The 23,163-nt window shown below is 37.1% G+C and overlaps 1 protein-coding gene across 2 annotated transcripts in view; it reads right to left on the bottom strand.

Annotated features, from left to right (window-relative positions):
* Positions 1 to 23,163, bottom strand: part of IFT74 (intraflagellar transport 74) — a 122,962-nt gene that overhangs the window by 28,701 nt on the left and 71,098 nt on the right. For both annotated transcript variants that reach the window (XM_017869325.1, XM_017869326.1), the window contains 2 exons: positions 21,573 to 21,613; positions 11,048 to 11,127 (listed from right to left, as the gene is read on the bottom strand). In XM_017869325.1, the coding sequence (XP_017724814.1) occupies positions 11,048 to 11,127; positions 21,573 to 21,613 (121 nt within the window). The remainder of the gene's footprint in view (positions 1 to 11,047; positions 11,128 to 21,572; positions 21,614 to 23,163) is intronic.

The raw sequence follows: 23,163 nt of genomic DNA, 5'->3' as shown, positions 1-23,163 counted from the left end.
TATATTTACATATAAACAAGTATTTAATATATATATTTAATATAAATATAAAGCAATTTTTTTGTTTTTTTTGAGACGGAGTCTGGCTCTGTCACCCAGGCTGGAGTGCAGTGGCGTGATCTCGGCTCACTGCAAGCTCCACCTCCCAGGTTCACGCCATTCTCCTGCCTCAGGCTCCCAAGCAGTTGGGACTCTAGGCGCCCACCAACACACCCAGCTAATTTTTTGTATTTTTAGTAGAGACAGGGTTTCATCATGTTAGCCAGGATGGTCTCGATCTCCTGACCTCTGATCTGCCAGCCTCGGCCTCCCAAAGTGCTGGGATTATAGGCATGAGCCACCGTGCCCGGCCAGGGTCAACTGTATTTTAAATTTGGGTAGAAAAGTTTCCTTACAGCTATGCAAACAAGGTCAGATAATTATTTCTAAAGACAGGAGGCACTTTAAAAACTGTAATTGTAATTTTTATATATTGTATAAATTGTATAATTTTTATTATCTATGTAAAACAAAAGGTCTATGTAGAAGTTTGTTCCAACAGAGTACTGTATATAAAATCATATAGTATAATTGGCAGTAGTTGGCATATACTAAACATAAGATCCTTAATCATTTTCAAAAGTAGTGGTTATCAAACTTTAACATGAATCAGAATCACAAGGAGGACTTACTGAAACACAAATTGCTGAGCCCTCTCCTTAGGGTTTCAAATTCAGTAAGTCTGGGGTACTGAATTTGTATTTCTAACAAGTTTCAGATGGTGGCGATGATCCTGGTGTAGTCATAATACCACCATTTTAATGAAAGATTCAAAGTATAGTTTAAACAATTTCTAGATTGAACAAAAATAATTCATTTTTTTTCAGCAGATATATGTTGGAAAACCACAGAATAGCAATGGATAGATGCCATTTGAAATATCAGATACCAGAAGATAAACCACTTCGAAATTCAATAGATTTTGTACATCCTGAAGGAAATACTGATGGGAAAATACTTTCTAATATATGCTTTGGGAAAATAACTGCAGTAAAGTTATTCAATTTTCCTTTTATAAATTAACAGCATTGATAAGTCACTAATTAATATTTATGACTATATTTTAAATTGATTGCTATTATGAATGTGTTTTGTGTTTATATATTTACTATTTATGTTATTGGTAAGGCTTTCAGCCAACAGTAGACTACTAATAATTAAGTTTTTTAAATTATCTAATCTAATTTTCACAATAACCCTAAGAGGTAGGTACTATAATTACCTCCACTTTAAAGAAAAAAACTAAGATAAAATAAGATTAAATAGCATAAACAGCATGTCCAAGATCAAACAGCACAGCCTGGATTTGAATCCAGGCATTCCAGTAACAGGACATGTGCTTTTAAATAAAATGATTCTGACGGGGCATGGTGGCTCACACCTGTAATCCCAACACTTTGGGAGGTCAACGCGGGCAGATCACCTGAGGTCAGGAGTTCAAGACCAGCCTGACCAACATGCAGAAACCTGTCTCTACTAAAAACACAAAAAATTAGCCAGGCATGGTGGTGCCTGCCTGTAATCCCAGCTACTTGGGAGGCTGAGGTAGGAGAATTGTTTGAACCTGGGAGGTGGAGATTGTGGTGAGTCAAGATTGCGCCATTGTACTCCAGCCTGGGCAACAAAACAGAAACTCCGTCTCAAAAAATAAATAAATAAACAATAAAAAAAAAATAAATAGAATTATTGTCTTTAACATTTTTAATTTACCTTCCATAACTAAAGAAAAAATGATCCTAACCTAAGCTTTAAAACTCTGAGTATGAAAAAGTATACTACAGACAAACCAAAGTATTATATTTTGTTATTTCACTACTTTTGAATGACACATATAAATTATGCAGAAAGTTACCATGAATTCATTCAGAATTTAGGACAGTAATTCAATATTCTTATAGCACTTTGTGTCTATTTCTATTATGACATATTTACCACATTGTAGCAACTAGTTATTTGTATGTATTATGGTATATTAATAATCATATATTTGGTTTTACAATCAACTCCACATTTGGGAAAATACTTGAATCTGGAAATTAATCATTTTTGGTGAGTAATAATGCCCAATAATCCCTCCTGGAGAGACATATGACAGTGACTGTACTTTGTTAACTCTATTTATCAGTCGTACTGTGTATATATTAATAGATGCTCAGAAAATTAGCCCCATCTTGTGGATCACAGTAGTACTACAAATTCAGGCCTAACAGTCAAAACTTTGGAATTGTCAGTGATGTGTACATTATCTTGACTGACAAAAACTAAAAATCGTATAGCTAGCATTGGTGAGGAACCACCTTCACATACTGCTTTTAGTTGTATAACATAATATAAGCTTTTCTGGGAAGAAATTTGCAAACCAGTTGTAAATATAAATAATATTCTATTCAAAATTTCACTTCTAGAAATTTATTCTGTAGAAATAAATAGACGAGTTAATAAACATGAATGTACTAGAGTAGCACTGTTCTTGGGAGTAAAAAGTTAGACACAGCCTAAATATCAATGTGGATACAATGAATCCTACGTAACAACAATCATGGGGGTAGCTAATGATTGTCAGAAGTGCTTAATATATGTACCAGGCACCTTTTCTTCTTCTTTTTTTNGGGGGGGGGGGGGGGTGATTTTGGCTCACTGTGGCCTCGACCTCCCAGGTTCAAGTAATCCTCCTGCCTTAGCAAATAGCTGGGACTATAAGTAGCTGGGACTACAAGCCAAGCACACATCACCATGCCTGGCTAATTTTTGTATTTTTTTTGTAGAGACAGGTTTTCACCCTGTTGCCTAGGCTGATCTCGAACTTCTGAGCTCAAGCAATCCACCCCCTCCCAAAGTGCTAGGATTAAAGGCATGAGCCACCACACCTGGACCAAGAACCATTCTTAAGTGTGACTTTAGAGCCCTAACATTGACCGCTATGCTATACCATTTCTCAGAATGAAGTATACATCCTCATAGGGAAGAATGTATATTATACAGTTAAATGAAAAGACTCAAGCTCAGAAGAATTGTATATTAGTATTAGTCCATTTAAAAATATGTTTGTAAATGTATTTAAAAAGTCTAAAAGCCTAAACATCAAACTGTAAACCATGATTACTCTGAAGACTTGGATGAGGAGAAAGGAGATAACGTTTTACTTTATATACTTTTCCACTGCTTGCATTTTTCATGTTAAATACATGTCAGATTCATATTTAAAATTACAATTTTAAAAAATTAGCTAATCTGAATCTTTAAAATAATTTTAGTAGTTTAAGGACTTTTTTTCCTTTTTTTGAGATGGAGTCTTGCTCTGTCGCCCAGGCTGGAGTGTAGTGGTGTGATCTTGGCTCACTGCAACCTCTGCCTCCCAGGTTCAAGCGATTCTCCTGCCTCAGCCTCCTGAGTAGCTCAGATTACAGGTGCACGCCACCACGCTCAGCTAATTTTTGTATTTTTAGTAGAGATGGGGTTTCACCATGTTGGTCAGGCTGGTCTTGAACTCCTGACCTGGGATTACAGGTGTGAGCCACTGTGCCCGGCCAGGACTTTTTTTTTAAAGCTGGAAAGGATGACTTCATATAAGCTGAGGCTAATTGCCCAGTTAATGAAAGCATGAGGATGGTCATTTAAGGCAAACACAAAATTTTTTTTTTAAAAATCAGTAAAATGAGGTACATTCAAGGTGCTTAAACTCTCAGAAATTCTAGGTAAGTAAGGTTTACAATTGTCATTTCTTGGTATTAATGGCAGGTTGAACATGCACATCTAATTTTGATCCTTTCCCAAACCCCACTAAAACTATAGTAAAAAGAATTTTTAAAGGTATAAACCCCCAGCATATAGAAATAGGAGAAAATAGCAATAACATTTTGGAAGCTGAAAGCAGACGGACAACTGGTAACTGACCTAGCAGAGTTGAGAAAGTCTAAATCTAAGCCAGTATTGGGTAAAGCTGAGAACTACCCTGATTTCAAAAGGCTCAGTATTTTTGCATAGAAAACTGATCACCTTTTTGTGATTTGTGAAAGGCTTTGACATGTCTTATAGTAGTAATGCTGTTCTTTATAGAATTTATTTAATGTAAGGGAATACACTAGTAAAGAGTAAAACACCAGGCACAGTGGCTCACACCTGTAATCCCAATACTTTGGGAGGCCAAAGCAGAAGGACTGCTAGAGCCAAACACATTGAGATCAGCCTGGGCAGCAGAGCAAAGCCCTGTCTCTACAAAAAAAAGTTTTTAACAATTAGCTGGGCATGGTGGCATGCACCTGTACTCCTAGCTACTCAGGAGTTTACTTTATTTTATTTTATTTTATTTATTTTATTTAGCTAAGGCGAGAGGATCGCTTGAGCCCAGGAGTTTGAGGCTGCAGTGAGCTATGATGTCACACCACTGTACTCCAGCCGGGGTGACAGAAAGACCCTATCTCATTAAAAAAAAGAAAAAAGAAAAAAGAGTAAAGTAAGGGCCTGATTTCAGCTAAGTGGATGAAGACACTATTCACTCTGAAGGACTTCAATGTGAGATATAAACTCTCAAGTATTAATTTGTAGTAAGAATAAAAGAATTTCTTAACAGATTCCTTAACAAAAACAAGCTGGGCACAGTAACATGAGCCTGTAGTCCTGGCTACTTGGAAGGCTGAGGCAGGAGGACTGCTTGGGCCCCGGAGTTCGAGGCCACAGTGAGCTATGATCATGCCTGTAAATAGTCACTGCACTCTAGCCTGGCCAACACAGCAAGACTCATCTCTATTAAAAAAAAAAAAAAAAGTCACTTGGCTATATGTTAGAAGTAAGCCTTGAGGATAGAAAACATCCTTATTAAAAATAGTATCCAATGTTGAGTGAAAATATTAAGCTGCTATTGTCCACTTGGTATGTTCTGCTTTACTCAGAAGAACAATACTTTTTCTATTACTTTCTCTTGCTTGTACAGAACCAATATTTTAGAAAGCAAAAATTAAGCAAACATGAAATTGTTGGCACTTCAACTGAGAAAGGAGAAATGAGGATGGGTTCAGGTTTTTTGGAAAGTAGCATGACACCTGCCAATAACGCTCCACCTTACTAATGATGTAGAGCTTGTAGCCAAATTCTGACCATATGACTTTCATTAGAGCTTTTTCTCATTGTTTCTAGTTAGCACACATATACACAAATTCCTTCCCTGCTAAAATATAGAACAGTGTATCCCCTTTTTTTTTCTTCGAGACAGAGTCTTGCTCTATCACCCAGGCTGGAGTACAGTGGCGTGATCTCGGCTCACTGCAATCTCCACCTCTCGCGTTCAAGCAATTCTCCTGCCTCAGCCTCCCAAGTAGCTGAGATTACAGGCATGCACCACTAGGTCCAGCTAATTTTTTTGTATTTTCAGTAGAGATAGGGTTTCGCCATGTTGGTCAGGCTGGTCTTGAACTCCTGACCTCAGGTGATCCACCCATCTTGGTCTCCCAAAGTGCTGGGATTACAGGCATGAGCCACTGTGCCCAGCCAAACAGTGTACACGTTTAAACCCAAATAAATTTGGAACCATTATAACAAAATTACCTGATCCATCAATAAAGAAACACTATATGGGTGCTGCCTAGCAAATATTTAATATCACAGAATCAAGTCTCCTAGTAGTTTTAAAAAGATAATGATATCTAATTATAAAAAAATTTCTATTATGAGATTATTTTATTTTTAAAAATCACTTATAAGACCAAGGAACAATTTGACAGCAAAGAAGTCCTTCTAGAATTGGTCAAAAGTCTAAGAGTAGGCTCAAGTGTGTTATTGGTCAAACGTCTAAGTATTTTCTTTGCTTTATTCCACACTGCCATAGAAAAAAATCTAAAAGGCTTAAACATTCACACTTTTTATAACCATAATGGGACCTCTGAAGACCTTGTATAAGTATGAGGAGAAGGAGATGGATTTTTACTTATATTCATTACATTTTACAACTGCTTGAATTTTTTCACATTAAAAACAAACCAGATTCATACATAAAAATCATCATTTAAAACAAATTAATCAGGACCTTTAAAATTACTAATTTAGGGAAAATTTTTTAAAGCTCAGCATCATAGGGACAATAAAGATTTTCATAAAGTAGCCCAATAACTGTTAACTGATTTTATTTAGTTAATTTTGAGACATAATTATTCAATGTCGCTTTTGGAAAATTGTAACATTAAGGACTTACCAAAATGAATAAATATGATATACTTGAGAAAGTTGTAAGATGACAAAGTCAGCATTAATACCTAGCAGAGAACACAACTGTACCTAACTCAGTTTCTAAGGATCTTTGAATTTAGAATGAATTATATAAATATTTTAAAGTTTATTTGAAAACTGAAAGATTGCGTTACTTAAGCCAGATATGTATAAACATCATTTATGGTTTATGTGCTTTCCTAACCAGAAACCCTACAGGGCAAAAGTGGTCTGGTTGGATTATACACAGATGCTGTTCACAGAAGAAGCCAGATGGCATCTAAGAAATGAATAAAATGAGCCAAAGAGGGAATAAATCCAGGGGGCAGAACTAAGGATGAACTAGATAGACAATGCAATTTGCTATCCTAAGGAACACAGCATCTATAATTGTGAGTCAGGGTAAGAATGTCCATATAAATAAGCATCCACCACTTTACTGGAAAACATAATCCAAGGTAGGAATCCTCTGGAAAGTAATAAAGCCTTTGCAGTCAAGCTGTCTTGGGGGAACAATGCATACCTACATCATAAAACTAGAGAGCCAAAGAAGTAGCTAGAGCTCAATTTTTACCTTTAGTTCATTCTAAAATTCGTTTTCTGCTAAAATGTGATTTAGTTCATTTCACAAACATCTGATGAGTATGTATTTTCCCACACATTGTGTTGATGAAAGAGGTTACCAAAGTATGTAAGACACAGTCCCTGTCCTTGAAGACTTAGCCAAAGAGGGAAGACAAACACATAAATAGATAACTGTAATATCATGCAGTCGATCCAGTGATATGTTTATACATAGTGTGCTCTGAAAACATGGAGAAAGTTCACTCACTTAGCATAGCCTAGAAACAAATCAGGGAAGGAAAACAAAGTTATGCTGGATAAATGGATACCTGAGCTATATCTTAAAGGATGAGAATTTGGTCAGGTAAAAAACAGGGGAAAGGACACTCAAGACAAGGGGCTGGACATGGTGGCTCACAACTATAATCCCAGCACTTGGGAGGCTAAGGCAGGAGGTTCATGTGAGCCTATGAGTTTGAGACCTGCCTTGGCAACATGAGACCCTGTCTCTAAAAACAGTAATAATAATAATAAAAGTCAGGCAGGGTGGAGTTTGCCTGTAGTCCTACATTCAGGAGGCTGAGGTGGGAGAATAATTTGATTCCGGGAGGTCAAGGCTGCAAAGAGCCACGAATGCATCACTGCACTCCAGCCTGGGCAACAGAGCGAGACTCTGCTTAAAAAAAAAAAAAAAAAAAAAAAAAAAAGAGACACTTTGGGAGGCCGAGGCCGAGGTGGGCAGAACACAAGGTCAGGAATTCAAGACCAGCCAGCCTGGCCAACATGGTGAAACCCCGTCTCTACTAAAAATACAAAAATTAGCCAGGTGTGGTGGCATGTGCCTATAATCCTAGTTACTGAGGAGGCTGAGGTAGGAGAATTGCTTGAACCCAGGAGGAAGTTGCAGTGAGCCAAGATCGCACTACTGCACTCTAGCCTGGGCGACAGAGTGAGACCCCGTCTCAAAAAAAAAAAGGAACAAATAGTAAGAGCAAAACATTGGGGCATGAAACAGTTTGATATATGGCAAAGGTGTGAGACATAGGGTACTACAAGCAGATTATTATTAGAATTTAAGGATAGAGATGAGGGGTGGGAGAGGAGGTTGACGATGCACAGGCCAGATCACAGACGGACTAGAATGACATGCAAGATTTCTTACATTTTATGCTGTATATCATGGGGAACCAGTGTTAAGCAGCACAATGACACAGAATAACATTTTATATATGTCACTCTGACAGCATTTGTCGGGGAAGAATCTGAGAGGAGGCAAGACTGGAAGTGAGGAGACCAGTTAGGGAGGCTATTGCTAACTTGTTCAGGCAAGAAATAAGGAGATCTTGAACTGACAAGTAATCTTATAACAAGTAATCTTCTAACAAAAACCTCCTGTGCTTATGTATCAATAATCTAGGATGACCACAGTGTAGCAGAAAAAAAAAAATGCATAAATAAACATATATGTACATAATATAAATGCATATAATATATTACATAGATTCATATACATTATAAATGCTACTGTTACACTGCATTATAGATTATTTTTCCACATTAATAAAAAAGAACAAAGGTTAGAAAATAAAAGGAAAATAGAAGTAAAATTAAAAGCCTTCTATTTGTCTTAAAACTAACAATTAATAATAAATTGTTACCTCCAAAATGCATTATTTTAGTGGAAAGAAATTAAATGTTAGAAATTTAGACTTAGGAAAAGGAAAATTATTTAGAATGTGTCCTATAAGCATCTAAAATCAAGAACATTATCAGATTTCTCAGAATGGTTTTGAATATATTAATACAGAAAACCTAGAAACTAGATCTACATAAATCAAAAGCAATGAAATGATTTAATAAAGAAAATAACGTGATTAAAAATGCAAAATTGTGTTTAGGTAGGAGGAATATATCTCTTAGGTAAGAGATCTATGGTACAACATAGTGATTATGGTTAACAATAACAGTATATTCTTCAAGATTGTTAAGAGAGTGAATTTTGAACGTTCTCACCACCAAAAATAAGTATGTGAAGTAATGCATATCGTAATTAGCCCAATTTAGGCATTCCACAATGCATACATATTTCAAGACATACTATACACAATAAATACATATGATTTTTATTTGTCAATGAAAATAAATAAATGTTTTAAAAAAGAAAATGACATGACTCTATTCTTAACAATGTATTGTTAGCCTACCTCACCTGGTATGCCATTTAGCAATCATAAATCTCAGTAACATGGGATCATTATATTAATTTTGCAGATGAGAAAACTGAAGCTTGGGCAAGTTTATTTACCTAATAGTGGGACTTGTTTTTAAGTCTGTCTGCCTTTAGACACCTTATTTAAAGCTAGTAGTAGCCATGTGTAAATTCAACTGTGTAAGTATTTTATAAGAATATTTTAACTTTGCAAATATGGTACTTCATATCAGAAAGTCAAGTTGAAGCTTAGGCAATAGAACTAAAGCCTTGGGGTCAGAGAGACCTTGGTTTAAAAATAGAATTAACTCTTTACTAGCTGGAGGAATTTGACTAAATTATATAACTTCTCTGAGCCTCATTATGTAAAAAATAGGTTAATGAGGCTTTAAAAAATTCTTGCAAGACTAAAAAGTGCTTAGCCAGGTAAGTAATTAATCAGTAGTGGCTAATGCTATTCATAAATCAAGAAAAGTATAAAAAACATAAAATTGAAGTTAAAATTAATTTAGGAATAGACAGCCAGATGTGCTGGCTCACGCCTGTAATCCCAGCACCTTGGGAGGCTGAGGTGTGAGGATCGCTTGAGCTCAGGAGTTTGAGACCAGCCTGGGCAACACAGCGAGACCTCATCTCTACTAAAAATTTAAAACTTAGCTGGATGTAGTGGCAGACATTACGTATTCCCAGCTACTCAGGAGGCTGAGACAGAAGGATCACTTGAACCCAAAAGTCTGAGGTTGCAGTGAGCTGTGATTGAGCCACTGCACTGCTATGAATGTTTCCTTAGCCATAACAAGAATACAAGTACATGTGCACACTGTTTATACCATACCTAACTCATAAGAATATACAGTCAATTCTTGATAATCCAAGAGCATATTAACTGGTTTTCATTTAAACTATGATTAAAATGCTATGGGGAATCTACTTTTATCTTTCTTATCAGGGAGAAGCTTGTTAGGAAACTGATGCTCAACCTCCTCCTTTAACCATATATAAAAATGTAGCTCCCACACCCAAACCCCCACCACAGTATTTCTACATAGTCAAACCCCAAGCTCCCTCAGGTGTTCTGGTCTCTGCATTGGTTCTTCAAATTCCACTCCTGGGGAAAGTTGGGGAGGATAAAGTTGCTACTTCTTTACTACTTGCTACTTCCTTGCTACTTCATTATTAGGCCTGGGTGGGGAATTAATTCTGTCTGGATTATTTGTATGGTATTTGTGATTTGATTTTCATCCCCTCTAATACTACCAGTTACCGCCATTAATAGTTGACTATATTATTATTAATTAATTAATTCTGTCTGGATTATTTGTGTGGTATTTGTGATTTGATTTTCATCCCCTCTAATGCTACCAGTTACTGCCATTAATAGTTGACTATATTATTATTAATTATTTATTTATTGAGACCAAGTTTCACTCTTGTTGTCCAGGCTGGAGTACAGTGGTACGATCTCGACTCACCACAACCTCCGCCTCCCAGGTTCAAGCAATTCTCTTGCCTCAGCTTCCTGAGTAGCTGGGATTACAGGCCTGCACCACCACACCCAGCTAAATTTTGTATTTTTAGTAGAGACGGGGTTTCTCCATGTTGGTCAGGCTGGTCTCGAACTCCCGGCCTCAGATAATCCGCCCGCCTTAGCCTCCCAAAGAGCTGGGATCATAGGCATGAGCCACCGCACCCAGCCAACTATTTTGTTTACAGTAAACTATTGACTATTACTAGGAAGGAAGTATAACTTAGGAGGAAGTATAACAACTTTAAACATTTCACTTCTGTTTTTGTAAAAACAAAACTGCTTGGCAAAGATAAATAAATTTTATGCAATCATTTTAACTTGTAAGTGGTCAGTTTAAATCACTGCTTTAATATTACTCATATAGTATGCATTTTAGTAAAGTTAGCAATATCATAGAGAATTAAATAATAAATCCCAGGTAGTTAAACAGTCTCTGAGACACCGATAATACTATATCAATACTGCTAAACATCTGTTAATCCACATTATAAAAATACCAGAAGCATTACCTTGGTGTTCCTCTAAATCCATATCAAGTTGTCTAATTTCTTCATTAAACTGATTTATCTTTTCTTTTATATCTGTTAACCTGTTGAAAATATTTTTAATGAATTTATGAAGGAAATGTAGACATTCAATAAAAACACTTGATGGGGAGGTTAGATATCTTTTCCAAGTTGCATAAACAATATCTAAAAATAATATGTCTTATTCTAAGGACAATACTATAATTGATTATGATATTAGGCTATCTTTTCCAAGTTGCATAAATATAGAAAAATAGCATATCCTATTATGAGGACAATACTATAAATTTAGAGAGGAAGAATCTTGTCTAGATCTTTTTTTTTTTTATTTATTTGAGACGGGGTCTCACTCTGCCACCAGGCTGGAGTGCAGTGGTGTGATCTCGGCTCACTGCAACCTCTGCCTCCCGGGATCAAGCGATTCTCCTGCCTCAGCCTCCTGAATAGCTGGGCCTACAGGCAAGCGCCTCCACGCCCAGCTAATTTTTGTATTTTTAGTAGAGACGGGGTAGAGACGGGGTTTCACCATGTTGGCCATGATGGTCTCGATCTCTTGACCTCATGATCCACCTGCCTCAGCCTCCCAAAGTGCTGGGATTACAGGCGTGAGACACCGCACCCAGCCTAGATCTTTTTTAATGATTCATATTTGGAGCCCAAGTATATTCTGAGAACAGCAGGTTGCCTGACTTAAACACACACCCCTTCCCAACTCTCCTTTGAGTTTGATTTGCAGTATTAAGAAAATGAAAATATTTAACAATACTCTTTTGTAGGTTTCTACAAGCCAAATTAAGTTGGAAAATTAGTCTCAAAAATGAGAAAATAAGGGAAAACCTATCACTGGCAAAAGATTATATGGGTTGTTTTAACATAAAGCAGTTATACTTACTATAAAGCTGCCATAACAAAAACAATGTGGTATAGGCATAGGGATAGACATATATATCAATGAACTAAAATTGTGAGTCCAGAAATAAGACCATATATCTATAGCTAACTGATTTTTGGCAAGGGTGCTAAGGTAATTAAATGAGGAAAGAAGAGTATTTTCAATAAATGGTGCTGGGAAAAGTCCATATGTAGAAGCTAAGGAACAAAATTGGACTCCTACCTCACATCATACACAGAATTAACTTGAAATTGATCAAAGATCTAAACGTAAGAACTAAATTACCAAACTCTTAGAGGAAAACATAGACATAGTCTTCATGACCTTGGATTTGGCACTGGTTTCTTAGATATGACACTAAAAGCAAGAGCAACAAAAGAAAAATAGAAAAACTGGACATAATCAAAATTGGAAACTTTTATGCTTCCAAGGACACCAAGAAAATGAAAAAGATAATTCATAGAACAAGGGAAAATTTTTACAAATCATGTATCTGATGAGACCTCTATCTGGCATATATAAAGAAATGTTACAACTCAGTAATGAAAAAAATCTAGTTTAAAAAATGAGCAAAGGAACTAAACATTTCCCGAAAGAATATGGCCAATAAGCATATGAAAGGAACCTCAACATCATTAGCCATCAAACAAATACAAATCAAAACCACAGTGAGACACCGCTTCACATCCATTAGGGAAGGCTATAATAGAAAAAGAGGTAATAACAAGTGAGCATGTGAAAAAAACTGGAACCCTCACATACTGCTCATATGCTGCTCATATTACATTACATAGAAAAGTAAAATAGTACCAATTCTTTGAAAGTCTGATAGAATTCAGCTGTGGCTCCATCTGGTTCTGGACTTTACGTTGGTAATCTTTTTTTTTTTTTTTTACCATTTCAATCTCACTGCTTGTTAATGGTCTGTTCAGAGTTTCTATTTCTTCCTACTTTAATCCAGGAGGATTGTATATTTCTCCAGGAATCTACCCATCTCCTCTAAGTTTTCTAGTTTGTGCATGTAAAGATGCTCATAAGTTTGAATGGTCTTTTGTATTTCTGTGGTATTGGTTGTAGTATCTCCCATTTTGTTTCTAATTGAGCTTATTTCGATCTTTTCTCTTCTTTTCTTGATTAATCTTGCTATTGCTCTATTAATTTTGTTTATCTTTTCAAAGAACCAGCTTTTTACTTCATTTATCTTTCATATTTTTTGTTTCAATTTAATTTAGTTCTGCTCTGATGTTTGTTATTTCTTTTCTTTTGGTGGGTTTGGGTTTGGTTTGTGCTTGTTTCTCTAGTTCCTTGAGGTATGACGTTAGATTGTCTATTTGTGTTCTTTCAGACTTTTTGATGTAGGCACTTAATGCTCTGAATGTTCCTCCTAGCACTGCTTTTGCTGTATCCCAGAGGTTTCGCTAGGTTATGTCACTACCATCGTTCAGTTCAAATAATTTTTAAATTTCCGTCTTGATTTCATTGCTGACCTAAAAAATCATTCAGGAGCAAATTATTTAATTTCCGTGTATCTGCATGGTTTTTACGGTTCCTTCTGGAGTTGATTTCCAATTTTATTCCACTGTGGTCTGAGAATACTTGATATAATTTTGATTTTCTTAAATTTTGAGACTTATTTTGTGTGGCCTATCGTATGGTCTGTCTTGGAGAATGTCCCATGTGCTGATGAACAGAATGTATATTCTGCAGTTGTTGGGTAGAAGATTCTATAAATATCTGCTGAGTCCATTTATTTGTTTTAGGGTATAGTTTAAATCCATTGTTTCTTTGCTGACTTTCTGTCTTGATGACCTGTCTAGTGCTGTCAATGGAGTACTGAAGTCCCCCACTATTATTGTATTGCCATCTATCTCATTTGTTAGGTCTAGTGGTAATTATTTTTTACATTTAGGAGCTCTAGTGTTAGGTGCACATAGATTTAGTATTGTGAATTTTCCTGTTTGATTAGTCCTTTTATCATTACATACTGTCCCTCTGTGTCTTTTTCAATTGTTGTTAAAGTCTGTTTTGTCTAATATAAGAATAGCTACTCCTACTTGCTTTTGGTGCCCATTTGCATGGAATATCTTTTTCCACCCTTTTACCTTAAGTTTACATGAGACTTTATGTATTAGGTGAGTCTCCTGAAGATGGGAGATACTTGGTTGGTGAATTCTTATCCATTCCACTATTCTGTATCTTTTAAGTGCAGCATTTGGGCTATTTACATTCAACGTTAGTATTGAGATGTGTGGTACTATTCTATTCATTGTGATAGTTATTGCCTGAATACCTTGGTTTTTCATTTCCATTGTGTTGTTTTATAGGCCCTGTGAGATTTATGATTTAAGGAGTTTCTACTTTGGTGTATTTTGAGGTTTTGTTTCAAGATTTAGAATTCCCTTTAACTGTTCTTGTAGTGCTGCCTTGGTAGTGGTGAATTCTCTCAGCACTTGTCTGAAAATGACTTTATCTTTGCTTCATTTACGAAGCTTAGTTTCAGTGGATACAAAATTCTTGGCTGATAATTATTTTGTTTAAGGAGTCTAAAGGTAGACCCCAATTCCTTCTAGCTTGTAGGGTTTCTGCTAAGAAATCTGCTATTGATCTGATAGGTTTTCCTTTATAGGTTACCTGATGCTTTTGCCTCCTAGCTCCTAAGATTCTTTCTTTTGTCTTGACTTCAGATAACCTTATGACTATGCCTAGGTGATTATCTTTTTGTGATGCATTTCCCAGGTGTATTCTTTGAAATTCTTTCTTTCCCTTTTTTTTTTTTTTTTTGGAGATGGAGTCTCGCTCTGTAGCCCAGGATGGAATGCAGTGGTGCAATCTTAGCTCATTGCAACCTCCGCCTCCCAGGTTCAAGTGACTTTTTTGCCTTAGCCTCAAAAGTAGCTGGGACTACAGGTGCATGCCACCATGCCCAGCAAATTCTTGTATTTTTAGTAGAGACAGGGTTTTACCTTATTGGCCAGCCTGGTCTTGAACTCCTGACCTCATGTTCTGCTCACCTCGGCCTCCCAAAGTGCTGGGATTACAGGTGTGAGCCACCACGCTCAGCTGCAACATTCTTGTATTTGGATATCTACATCTCTAGCAAGGCCAGGGAAGTTTTCCTTGATTATTCCCTCAAATACATTTTCCAGACTTACAGATTTGTCTTCTTCCACAGGAACACCAATTACTCTTAGGTTTGGCCATTTAACAGAATCTCAAACTTTTTGGAGGCTTTGTGCTTTTTTTTTAATACTTTTTTTGTCTTTGATGGATTGAGTTATTTTGAAAGCCTTGTCTTAGAGCTCTGAAGTTCTTTCTTCTACTTGTTTGATTCTATTGTTGAAACTTTCCATTGTATTTTGCATTTCTCTAAGTGTGTCTCTCATGTCCAGCAGCTGTGATTTTTTTTTATTTATGCTACATATTTCTCTGGAGATTTTTTTCATGCATATCCTATATTTTAAATTTCTTTAAGTTGGTTTTCACCTTTCTCTGCTGGCTCCTTGAGTAACTTAGTAACTGATCTTCTGAATTCTTTATCTGTCAATTCACAGATTTCTTCTTGGTTTGGATCCATTGCTGGTGCTAGTGTGATCTTCTGGAGATGTTACAGAACCTTGTTTTGTCATATTACCAGAATTGTTTTACTGGTTCCTTCTCATTTGGGTAGACTAAGACAGAAGAAAGATCTGGGACTCAAGGGTCGCTGTTCAGATTCGTTTGTCCCATGCAGTGATCCCTTGATGTGGTGCTCTCTCTCTCCCTTCCCCTAGAGATGGGGCTTCCTGAGAGCCAGATGCGGTGATTATTATTGCTGTTCTGGGTCTAGCCACCCACCAGAGCTACCGGGCTCTGGGCTTGTACTGGGAAGGGTCTGCAAAGGGTCCTGTGAAGTGATCTGTCTTTAGGGTCTCAACCGTGGATACCAGCACCTGCTCTGGTGGAGGTAGCTGAAGAGTGAAATGTATTCTGTGAGAGTCCTTGGTTGTAGTTTTGTTTAGTGCCCTGGTTTTCTTGAATGCTGGTTATGCTGGCAGTAAAACTGTCATGTGAACAGACTCAGGGCCTCTGGTTAGTGTGGATGTTATAGACAGTGGAATTAGTTGTTGTTTTCTCCTTCCCTTGGAGGAGGATTGTTCTGTTATGAATTGCTGTAATGGTTTGTGTTGGTTGGCCTCTAGCTAGGAGGTGGCACTTTCAAGAGGGCATCAGCTGCAGTAGTATGGGGGGACACAAGCTTGCCCTAAGGTCACCTGAACAAATATTTGGGTTTCTCAGGTGATTGGTGGGGTCATAGACCTACCACAAGTTTATGTCTTTTGTCTTTGGCTACAAGCCGGGTAGAGAAAGACCATCAGGTGAGGGCAGGGTAAGGCGTGTCTCAGCTCAGACTCTCCTTGGATGGGGCTGGCTGTGGCCAATGTGGGTGATGGAGAGGGTGGTTTCAGACCAAGGAAGTTATGTTCCAAGGGGGATATGGCAGCCTCTGCTGCTGATCTTACTGAAACTATTCCAAAAGATAGAGAAAGAGGGAATCTTCCCTAAATCATTCTATGAAGCCAGTATCACCCTAATACCAAAACCAGCAATGAACATAACAACAACAAAAAAAAAACTATGGACCAATATCCCTGATTAATTTAGAGGCAAAAATCCTCAAAAAAAAATTAGCTAACCAAATCCAGCAGCATTTCAAAAAGATTCACTATGATCAAGTGGGTTTTATAGCAGAGACGCAGGGATGCTTAAACATACACAAGTCAATAAATGTGATATACCACATAAACAGAATTAAAAACAAAACTCATACAATCATCTCAATAGATGCAGAAAAAGCATTTGACAAAATCCAGCATCCTTTTATGATTACATATCTTAAGGTAATAAAAACTTTCTATGACAAACCCACAGCCAACATTACACTGAACAGGGAAAAGTTGAAAGCAGTCCCCCTAAGAACTGGAACAAGACAAGGATGCCCACTGTCACCACTTCTATTCAACACAGGACTAGAAGTCCTAGGTAGAGCAATCAGAAAAAAGAAATGAATAAAGGGCACCTACATCAGTAAAGAGGAAGTCAAACTGTTGCTGTTTGCTGATGATATGATCATATAACTAGGAAACCCTAAAGACTCATCCAGAAAACTCCTAGATCTTATAAATAAATTCAGTAAAGTTTCAGGACACAAAATCAATGTACACAAATCAGTATCACTGCTATATACCAACAGCAACCAAGCTGACAAAGAAATAAAGAACTCGATTGGGCACGGTGGCTCACGCCTGTAATCCCAGCACTTTGGGAGGCCAAGGTGGGCGGATCACAAGGTCAGAAGGTCGAGACCATCCTGGCTAACAAGGTGAAACCCCGTCTTTACTAAAAATACAAAAAAGTAGCTGGGAGTGGTGGCACGCACCTGTAGTCACAGCTACTCGGGAGGCTGAGGAAGGAGAATCGCTTGAACCTGGGAGGTGGAGGTTGCAGTGAGCCAAGATTGCACCATTACACTCCAGCCTGGGCAACAGAGCAAGACTCTGTATCAAAAAAGAAAAAAAAAAAAAGAAATCAAGAACTCAACTCCTTTCACAACAACTGTGAAAATAAAATAAAATAAAATAAAACAAAACACAACACAACACAATACTTAGGAATATACCTAACCCAAAAGGTGAAAGACCTCTACAAGGAAAACTACAAAACACTGCTGAAAGAAATCATAGATGACATAAACAAATAGAAACATATTCCATACTCATGGATTTCCTTGTAGAGAGGGGTCTTTCACCTTTTGAGTCTTTCACCTTTTGGGTTAGGCATATTCCTAAGTCTTCTCTTTGTTTTTGTCCTGTCCTGTCCTGTCCTGTCTTGTCTTGATGGTCATATTGTGAAAATGACCATACTGCCAAAAGCAATCTACAAGTTCAATGCAATTCCCATTTTACCATCATCATTCTTCACAGAACTAGAAAAGAAACAATCCTAAAATTCATATGGAACCAAAAGTGAACCTGCACAGCCAAAGCAAGACTAAGCAAAAATAACAAACCTAAAGACATCACATTACCCACCTTCAAACTACACTATAAGGACTATAAGGTCACCAAAACAGTATTGTATTGGCATAAAAATAGGTACATGGACCAATGGCACAGAACAGAGAACCCAGAAACAAAGCCAAATACTGACAGTCAGTTGATCTTCGAAAAAGCAAACAAAAACATAAAGTGGGGAAAGGACACCCTCTTCAACAAATGGTGCTGGGATAACTGGAAAGCCACAAGTAGGAGAATGAAACAGGATCCTCATCTCTCACCTTATGTAAAAATCAACTCAAGGTGGATCAGAAACTTAAATCTAAGACCTGAAACCATAAAAATTCTAGAAGATAACATCAGAAAACTCTTCTAGACATCGGCATAGGCAAACACTTCATGAACTGAAAGAACCTAAAAGCAAATGCAACAAAAAGAAAGATAAATAGATGGGACTTAATTAAACTAAAAAACTTCTGCACCAACAAAAGAAATAATCAGCAGAGTTAATAGACAACCCACAGAATGGGAGAAAGAAAACATTCATAAACTATGCATCTGACAAAGGAATAATATCAGAATCTACAACAAACTCAAACAAATCAGCAAGAAAAAAAAATCCCATAAAAAAGTGAAAAGTGGGCTAAAGACATGAATAGACGACTCTCCAAAGAAGATATACAAATGGTCAACAATCATATGAAAAAATGATCAACATCATTAATTATCAGGGAAATGCAAATCAAAACCACAATGCAATACCAGCTTACTCCTGCAAGAATGGCCACAATTAAAAAATTAAAAAAAAATAGATGTTGGAGTGGATGTGGTGAAAAAGGAACACGTTTACCCTGCTTGTGGAAATATAAAGTAGTACAACCACTATGGAAAACAGTATGGAGATTCCTTAAAGAACTAAAAGTAGATCTACCATTTGATCCAGCAATTCCACTACTAGGTATCTATGCAGAGGAAATAGAAGTCATTATATGAAAAGACACTTGCACATGCATGTTGATAGCAGCACAATTTGCAACTGGAAAAAAGGGAAACAGCCAAAAGGCCAACAATCAACAAAGAAAATGTGGTATGTCTGTGTGTGTGTGGATATATATTTATACATATATATATACTACTCAGCCATAAAAAGGATCAAAATAATGGCATTCACAGCAACCTAGATGGAGTTGGAGACAGTTATTCTAAGTGAAGAAACTCAGGAATGGAAAACCAAACATCGTATGTTCTCATTTCTAAGTGGGAGCTAAGCGGCCAGGCGCGGTGGCTCACGCTTGTAATCCCAGCACTTTGGGAGGCAGAGGCGAGTGGAGCATGAGGTCAGGAGATCGAGACCATCCTAGCTAACATGGTGAAACCCCATTTCTACTAAAAATACAAAAAAATTAGCAGGCATGGTGGCGGGCACCTGTAGTCCCAGCTACTTGGGAGGCTGAGGCAGGAGAATGGCGTGAACCCAGGAGGTGGAGCTTGCAGTGAGCCAAGATCGCACCACTGCACTCCAGCCTGGGCAACAGAGCGAGACTCTGTCTCAATAAATAAATAAATAAATAAATAAGTGGCAGCTAAGCTATGAGGACACAAAGGCATAAGAATGATACAATGAACTTTGGGGACTTGGTGGGAAGAGTGAGAGGTGGGTGAGGGATAAAAGACTACACAGTGGGTAGAGTGGACACTGCTTGGGTAATGGATGCATCAAACTCTCAGAAATCACTGCTAAAGAACTTATCCATGTAACCAAATACCACCTGTTCCCCAAAAACTATTGAAATAAAAAAGATAAAATAAAGCTGCTTTAAATGTTCCTAAAAAAAATCTTATCTTAGCCATAATAATATAGAAATTTGCTTAAAGTTACAAATTAACAGAAAAAAAAACATTACTTTCTTAGTACCTTAGCCAGTACTGCAAAAGACTTAACATGGGCTGCAATTCAGCTCATATTAGAGACTGTGATTCCAAAATTTAATTTCATAAGTTGTAATCAGTGACAAAAACATTACAATAGAATATGAAAAACATTAGAAGGCAATTTCATCATTGTTGACTACTTATTAGTTTACAACTTAGTTGATTAAAATTAAAACAATCTTAGCCAGGTACGGTGCCATGTGCCTGTAGTCCCAGCTACTCGGGAGGCTGAGGCATGAGAATCCCTTGAACCCAGGATGTGGAGGTTGCAGTGAGCCAAGATTGCACCACTGCATTCCAGCCTGGGCAACAAACCGGGACTCTGTCTCAGAAGAAAAAAGAAAAGAAAGAAAGTTAAAACAATTGGTATGCTTTCTGGTGACTGGTGGTAAAATGATTGTTTTACAAACTTTAAATAAATATATTCAAATAGAAATAAATGAAATGTAAAATGGTAAAGTTGTTTTGAAAAACAGTCTGGCAGTTCTTCAAAAAGTTAAACATAGTCATGAGTCAGCAATTCCACTCCTAGGTATATATACAAGAGAAGTGAAAACATATGTCCACACAAAAACTTGTACATGGATGTTCATAGAAGCATGATTCATAACAATAAAAAAATGGTAACAGCCCATACATCCATCAATTTATAAATGAATAAACAGAATATGGTATATCCATACAATGGAATACTATTTGGAAATAAAAATTAATAAAATACTAAGCATGTATCAGTATTAATAAAAATTAATAAAATACTGAGCATGTATTAGTATTGTATTAATTTTTTTTCCAAATAATATTCCATTAGTCTTAGTTTTCAAGCCTCATCTATGAGCCTCGGAACAGAATAGAGAACCTTGAAATAAAGCCAAATACTGATAGTCAGCTGATCTTCAAGAAAGCAAGGCTCACTGTGTTAAGGGAAAGCATCCTGCCACACAGAAGCACACACTGAATGATTCCATTGGTATGAAATGTCCATAATAGGCATGGCTAGAGCTGGGAGAGGCATAAGAGAGGTGATGGTTAAAGGGTGTAGGGTTTTATTGGGCTGACTGAATAGTTCTAAAGTTGACTGAGGGCCTGGCACACTGGCTCACAGCTGTAATCTCAGCTCTTTGGGAAGCTGAGATGGGAGGATCACTTGAGGCCAGGAGCTGGAGACTAGCCTGGGCAACACAGTAACATCTTGACTCTACTAAAAATAAAAATAAATTAGCCAGATATGGTGGCATGTGCCTGTAGCCCTAGCTCCTTGGGAGGTCTGAGCCCAGGAGTTTGAGGTTACAATGAGCTATGATCATGCCACTTGCACTCCAGTCTGGGCAGCAGAGTAAGACCTGGTCTCAAAAAGATAAAATAAATAAAATTGAAAATAAAGGCGATTTAGGTGATGGCTGCACACTTCTGTGAATATACTAAAAGCTTTAAATTGTTTACTTTAAATATGTCTATTATATGGTATAAAGTATATCTTAATAAAGATATTTATAAAAAACAATTATACTATGCAATGGCTCTTAAACACTCAAAGAAATATTTAAAGCTATAAGTAAAATTGAAAGAATGAAAGCCACTCCTGTACCTTTAGAATGTAATTTTTAAAGTGAGAAATGGATGTAAAATGTCCTAGTATAAAGGTACTTACTGTCTTTCCATGCTGGCTATTTCCTGATTATCATCTTTAACCTACAAAGGCATAAAAAGAAAGTAGTATTTAAAAAAATAACTCATTGTAAGGCTATCTTAAAGACAATTTCCTTCTACAGTCCATTGTACCAAAGTGTCAAATCTAGTCTCCTTCTTGAAATCTATTTTTTAGACTTCAACCTTTGAAGTTAAAGAGAACAGCACCAAGGAACCATTCACAGATTCCATCCTTTTTCCTCAAAGTAAGGGTAGTAACTGATATACTCATAGCTACCCCCCAGGCACCATCAGGTTAGCACATCTTCAGGCCTGGATAAGTTGATATAAACATCTAGGATTTCTGAGAGTCTCCCTCACTTTCCCACAGGTAGGGTTTTGCTAGATTGAGCAAGTCCAGTTAAATTTGAATTTCAGATAAGTAGTGAATATCTTTGAGGGGATATATATACCATGTAATATTTGGATTATTCGTATCATTCACAAGCAATGAATGATTTTTCTATATAGATATATGTGTCTGAAAGATTATTCACTGCTTATCTGAAATTGAAATTTAAGTAGCTATTCTATATTTTATGTGGTACGTGTACCTCAAGATCACTTCTCCCCATCTTTCAATGATTTATTTCCAAGGAACTACACAGGTTCTAAATTTAATACCCTTCTGGAATAATTCTAATAATTAAATAGTCCCTGAATTGATACCTAAATTTCTTCTAAATGCAATGGGCTTGATCTAAGTCTACGGGCAAGGGAGTCCCTGACTGGAGCTGTGCCCAAATATAGATGAAGTTCTCCTAAGGCCCTTATAGTTAGGGTGTATCACAATAAACAACATGCTAATTATAATTTGGAGCTAAACTACATCTACCTTTGGGGTAGTAAGAAAGCTACTAAATATATGTTACATGTGTCATGACTTTAGGACATACGATAATTTCACAGGACATTTTAATTCAATTCTCTTCATGGAGGCACCGATAATAACAACCACAAAAAGTCATTAGCCTTGGGATACTCCATTTTCTAAATACAAGGCCCAAAACAAAAAGGAAACATACCTTCCAAAAGATTATCTAAATATTTAATGACCAACAAAGAAGAGTTTCAAGTATTCCTACTAAGGAAAAGTTAGCTTCACCTACGTTAGTATGAAATACTTAAGAACATCTAGGCCGGGTGCCTATAATCCCAACACTTGGAGAGACTGAAATTGGAGGATTGCTTGAGGCCAGGAGCTTGAGACCAGCCTAGGCAACATAGTAAAACCCCATCACTACAAAAAAATAAAAATAAAAAATTGGTGTGTTGGCACATGCCTGTAGTCCCAGTTACTCAAGAGGCTGAGGTGGAGGATCGCTTGAGCCCAGCAGATCAGGGCTACAGTGAGCTGTGATTGCACCACTGTGCTCCAGCCTGGGTTACAGAGCGAGACCCTATATCAAAAACAAAGATACCGCCCACCTGCTCACTCTCCCATAGAACCCTACCTCCAGCTCTGACTCCCAGACCTGATGTCTGGACAGCTTCTCCTCCCTCTTCAGGTGCATCATGGCCTCGTACTGGTAGAGCAGCTTCTTGGTGTGCTC

This window comes from Rhinopithecus bieti, unplaced genomic scaffold (genome assembly GCF_001698545.2).
Source record: "Rhinopithecus bieti isolate Rb0 unplaced genomic scaffold, ASM169854v2 scaffold_2572, whole genome shotgun sequence".
NCBI classification, from domain to species: Eukaryota; Metazoa; Chordata; class Mammalia; order Primates; family Cercopithecidae; genus Rhinopithecus; species Rhinopithecus bieti.
Note: the sequence above shows the minus strand (reverse complement) of the source record. Positions and strands in the feature narration are given on the sequence as shown.